This window comes from Antrostomus carolinensis, unplaced genomic scaffold (assembly GCF_000700745.2).
Source record: "Antrostomus carolinensis isolate BGI_N321 unplaced genomic scaffold, ASM70074v2 scaffold13715, whole genome shotgun sequence".
In the NCBI taxonomy this organism is placed as follows: Eukaryota; Metazoa; Chordata; class Aves; order Caprimulgiformes; family Caprimulgidae; genus Antrostomus; species Antrostomus carolinensis.
In genome coordinates, this window is record NW_010318588.1 from 1 (window position 1) to 5377 (window position 5377).

Below are 5377 nucleotides of genomic sequence, written 5' to 3' on the forward strand. Positions count from 1 at the left end.
AAACCATTCTATGATTCTATGATTACTTTGTGTTGTGATCTGAGGTTCAGGTTGTTCTGCTTAATTCAGTAAACTCACTCCTGGTAAGCTCAGCTTCTCTAGCATACAGTCGCTTCATTAATTTATTTCTGGAAGTATCTATTTGAAGCACATTTCAGTGACCTTTGCCATTATGGCTTTTTTTTTTTTCACAGATTGCTTGAGGTTGAGAACGAGCAGCTCCAGGATCAGCTTCGAGAGATCCAAGATGAGAACTGCAGACTGTACAAACTCATGACAGAGAAAGATTTTGAAATAAAGCAACTCCAGAAAAAAATACAGGAGAACAGATTGGCTTTGTCAGGTAAACACAGTCGCTTTGTATTCTCACTGTGTTAGTTCCAGAGTTTGCTTGATGCTGATGACAATAGAGGTAGGATAACAGATTGATTGTGAGCTCCTGGCAGTGAAATGTTCATGTGACATCTCTTTACCTGCTTTATGTGAAAAAGGAGCATTTCAGTCATATTGTGGTTGCCTCCTTTTCACAGAATCACAGAATTGCCTTGATTGGAAAAACCTTTAAGATCATCAAGTCCAATCATGAACCTCACACTGACGAGTCCCCGACTAACCCATGTCCCTCAGCACTGTGTCTACACGACTCTTCAATCCCTCCAGGGATGGGGACTCCACCACTGCCCTGGACAACCCCTTCCAATGCCTCAGAACCCTTGCAGCAAAGAAATTCTTCCTCACATCCCATCTCAACTGCCCTTGGCACAATTTGAGACCATTTCCTCTTGTCCTGTCCCTTGTTCCTTGGTTGAACAGACCCACCCCCACCTCTCTCCACCCTCCTCCAAGGGACTTGCACAGAACCAGAAGGTCTCCCCTCAGCCTCCTTTTCTCCAGGCTCAACACCCCCAGTTCCCTCAGCCACAAGGGAACTCAGCACACTTGTGCTCCAGACCCTTCCCCAGCTCCGTTGCCCTTCTCTGGACACGCTCCAGCACCTCCATGTCCTCCTTGGAGTCAGGGGCCCAAAACTGGACCCAGCACTCAAAGTGCAGCCTCAGGCAGTATAAAACAACCCATATCCAATCTAAACTTCCCTTGGTGCAACTTGAAGCCATTTTCTCTTTTCCACTCCTCTAATAAGCTTCTGCAAGGAAGAAACAAAATTCAACTGAACTGAGAGAGACTTGTTCTCTGTTGAGCTTGCAGTAATTCTCAGTAGCACTGAAACTGCTTGGCTCTGGACTTTGAAAATACTTAGACACTTGGGTTATAGATTTAGTCAACACTTAGAGTTGCTGCCTAAATTTGTGAGGGTCTAAGCTGACACTGTTTGGCATTTGCAGAATTTCCTAAACATCAATGTCTCTCCCACGTAAGGAGTCTCATTGCTTTATTTACAGAGGGAAGTTCCTCACAATGGTTTGACATGAGAACACTTACATGTGAAGTGGCATGTATGCTTAAACACCTGTGTTTTACTCTCTCCTTCAGTTTCACGAGCTGCAAAATATGAGTACTACTACTCCCCATCTTAGAGAGCTAGTGAAAGGACCACTGGTAGTCAGACAGGTCACACCTAAGGTGTAAAATATTGTTATTGATAATTATATATCCCTTAAAAGAAGTATAGTGCTCTTTCAGGGTACACAGTCATCTCTGTTCCTCACAGATCTTCTGCTAACTTGCTGTTATTGGCACAAAAAATGATCAGTCATAGAAATAATATTTTTGAGAACTTTCTGTTAATGTCAAGGAGCAATGTTTTAGCTTTCACTGCTACCTAGTGTTCATTTCTTTATTCAAGCTCCTTTTGTTTGAACGCCTGAATAGGGCTCATGCAGGATGCTGGCTGAATGCAAAGTCCAGCTTTTAAAGTGATTTGAGTGTCCTTTAAAAATCGAACTGTGCAGGCTGCACCTCTTCCACTGGGTGCCACTGTTGTTCAGGACAGCAGTGATGACCAGGCTAGTAGAGAAAGGGGGAAAACAGCAATAAACAGAACCAAATAACACTTAAATTACACTTTAATTCTTAAAAACCTACCTGTAGCTTCTATTTAGGAGAGATTATAAGCTATTACTGGGTCAGGACCAGGAGCCAGATGTTCTTTTGCAGCTTCTTTGGCTGTATCATATGCCAGGTTGTGGCAGTTTGCTCCATGCCTCTGCCTTCCCTATCTATATTGTGGCAAGAGACTCACCTGCACTGCTTTGGAATTAAAAGCTTCAATTAAATGTGTGCAATGCATTTGAAAACCTTCACATGGAAGCACCAGCCTGGCTTTGGGTGAGTTTAGTACTTACTTTGATTCTTAGCAGTCATGATTTATTATGAAAACTAAGGAAAAAGTAGCTTCTAGAAGAGAGGGGAAAAAACTTATCAGCTAAAGGAGTAAGAACAGTGGAAACACTTTTAAAAATAATTAATTTATTATTTTCTCTACAATGTTTTTAAATAGTGCCATGGGGTCATATTCTGCTCTCACCTATATTCCACATAGCACCTTTAATGTCTCTAGGGGTTTTATGGGGCTCAGAATTCGCTTGAGTGATCTGTCATCCTTGCATTTCACCCTGGTTCTTTAATATATTCTTCAAGGATGTCAGCAGAAAAATTACTTCAGAGCACTGAAGGAGGATGAAGGAGTTAAGAATGACAACAGCCACGTTCAATCTTCATATATCCCACCAATGATTTGTCATTGCATGCTCATCTTCACTGCTGAGCTAAAGGTTTCCATGGTCATTGTGTGCAATCATATTGATTTTGCACTTGTGCGAGAAGTTTTCTCCACCTGTGTGATGTTAACGAAAGCCAAGTGACACACAGGCCAGTGCTGGGGATTACTTTATCTGTGACACTAATCAAACCCTCTCTGATGAGGAGGTGAATGAAGCATCTGTTTAAAAGAACAATTAAAAGAGTAATACCATAAGGCTCCAGGTATAATCACAAGGGACATATAAATAGGCACAATGATATTTCCTGAACATTATCCAGGACCCAACTGTAACAGCATGCCTGACCTTTTAGGACAGATGTCTAGAAAAGTTTACACCTCTGTTTAAGCAGCTCCTCCAGTTGTAAACAACCAGTGCAAAACAGTGTGTTGTCTTTTTCTATAATATGCCACAAAAACCTGTTTGTAGCTGTCCTTCACAGCAGGGAGCAGAAAACACCTCTGCCCTTTCTGTAGTAACGTTGCTGCAACCACTGTTGTGGCCCTCTGACATGTGGCTGTTGCTGAAGCGTGCCATGTGGCTTTGCTAGCCACAATGTGATGCTGACTCAAAGGACTGAGCAGTCCAGCTGGAAACACTGATGCCCTCTTTTCCCTCACTTGTTCATTTAAGTGCCTGGCACAGCTCTGAGAGAAATGGATTAGACAATAAAAGTACTCTGTGCACTGAAGAAAGAACAAAAGCATCATCTATTCTGTATCTTGCCCGTAAGATATGTCCTTTGCTTTTATGTGTACTTTTCAGGGGCATCTGGTTTAGCTGGAGATGTTGCAGCTACTAAAATAGTTGAATTGGCCAAAAGGAATCGTGAAATAACTGCCGAGACTGAGAGTGAAAAAGCCAAAGTGAAGCAACTGAATAACAAAGTCAAAGAGCTGGAGAAAGAAGTGAGGCATTTTTCTTATTCTCTTGTTGCATGTTAAAATATAGAAATCCAGCTTGTAGGGTTGAGGAATTACAGAAACTGGGTTTAATCCCTGTTCCCATTTTGAATTCACTCTTGCATCCGTGCTTGCTTTGAGTTCCTGTAATTTCTGTCCGTGCTAGGAGAGAGGGATGTGTATCCTCAAGCTGTTTCCACCTCTGCAGAAAGGAGGAGCTAGGAAATGATATCCCTAAGTTATAATGAGAGAAAGATTTGTGAAATGCCAATTAGGAATGTTCAGTTGTATTTGAAGCAGAGGTTTTTATAGCAGTATGGCAATGACATTTTTCTGGGGTTTTTTGTGTGAGGAGGAACAAGTTTCATACCATTATGTCTTATACATTCCCACCTCATTAATACCAGCCATGAATTAGTACTCTATTCTTCTAAGCTTTATTCATCCACATAATAAAAGCTGTTTTCTGCCATAAGCACTTCCAGAACTGAGACAGCAACAAACTATCTCACTTAAGACAGAAAATCTTCACTCAGTCAAATTTATTTTTTGTGATTTAATACAACTTTTTCATATGTGCTGACCTTTCACAGGAATAATTTTACTCAGGTAACTGCTGAAATTAAATTTAGATGCCCTGATGTCCATGTTTACTTTGTTCATTGGCTACTACTGCCCTCCCTTATACAGCACTGGTAACATTTTTGATAGTTTTTAAAGCTTTGCTTCCTTAGAAGACATAATTTAAATGGATCAATAACATTTATCATGCTATCTGCCAAGTGCATTTTTAGTCCATCTTTCACACTTATTATCATGAATCATGCATGTGTCTGAATTGTACCCCAGTTACTTGAAAAATCAAGAAATGGTAGATTAAATTTTTGAGAACTCCTGCATAAATCCAGGTCAGAGGGGTCTTCTCAAACAGTTGGCAGGCTGGCTAAAAAATATCAGGTGTAGCAGGGGACCTAGAAAATCACACAAATAGAGGAGCAAGCCATGAATAATTTCAAGAAAAATCAAGTTGGTTATAATCCCCTACTGCAGAAGTAAATAATGACCATTATTGAAACAGAAACTTAAAATATTGTCAGATATTGACCCAAAAGAAAGGACCACAGACATTTCAGGAAAGGAAATCAAACTCAAACAGAAATTTTCAGGAAACAATAAGTGCTGGTTGAAGCAGAGATGGACACTTTAGAGATGAACCAGTCTGTCCTTAGACACCAGCACCATCAAATTCAAAACCAAACACAGCAGCTTGTCTCATCTGAGGTAAAGATGAACCACAGTGTGAACCCCACTGAAACCATGTCCTGGTCAGTAATCTGTGTTTACTCACAGCCTCATTTGGGGTGGCTTTTCTCTAAACTAATGGTCACTGGCTGAGTTTGTGGCTTGTACTTCTTAAGTAGAACTATATGAAGATGTAAAAAAGATGGGTAAAATTATAGCAATGTTTGACAGTGGGAGGTATCTATGAAAAATGTTGAGTGATGAAAGAGAAGAGCTGTCATAGACAAGAACCTGCAGTGATTCACCTCTCTTAAGTTCAGCTGGATCACTGCCTAGACACACTCATCTTGTTCCATTGATTGTAGAAAGAACCAAGACAACTTAAGTGCAATTCAGTTGCCCACATATAAGCATGAAAGTACAATCTGAGATGCCACTTGACCTCTCAGCCATCCCTGCAGGTCAGTTAGACATGACAGGACTGGCAGTCCTAGTGCAGCAGCTGAATTCCTG

General features: G+C 40.9%; 1 protein-coding gene across 1 annotated transcript in view; it reads left to right on the top strand.

The window, feature by feature from the left end:
* Positions 1 to 194: 194 nt before the first annotated feature.
* CCDC13 (coiled-coil domain containing 13) overlaps positions 195 to 5377 on the top strand; it is a gene marked incomplete at both ends in the record, with an annotated part of 16782 nt that continues 11599 nt past the window's right edge. Inside the window, 2 exons of the mRNA XM_010168963.1 lie at positions 195 to 343; positions 3486 to 3628. Coding sequence (XP_010167265.1) covers positions 195 to 343; positions 3486 to 3628 — 292 coding nt within the window. The remainder of the gene's footprint in view (positions 344 to 3485; positions 3629 to 5377) is intronic.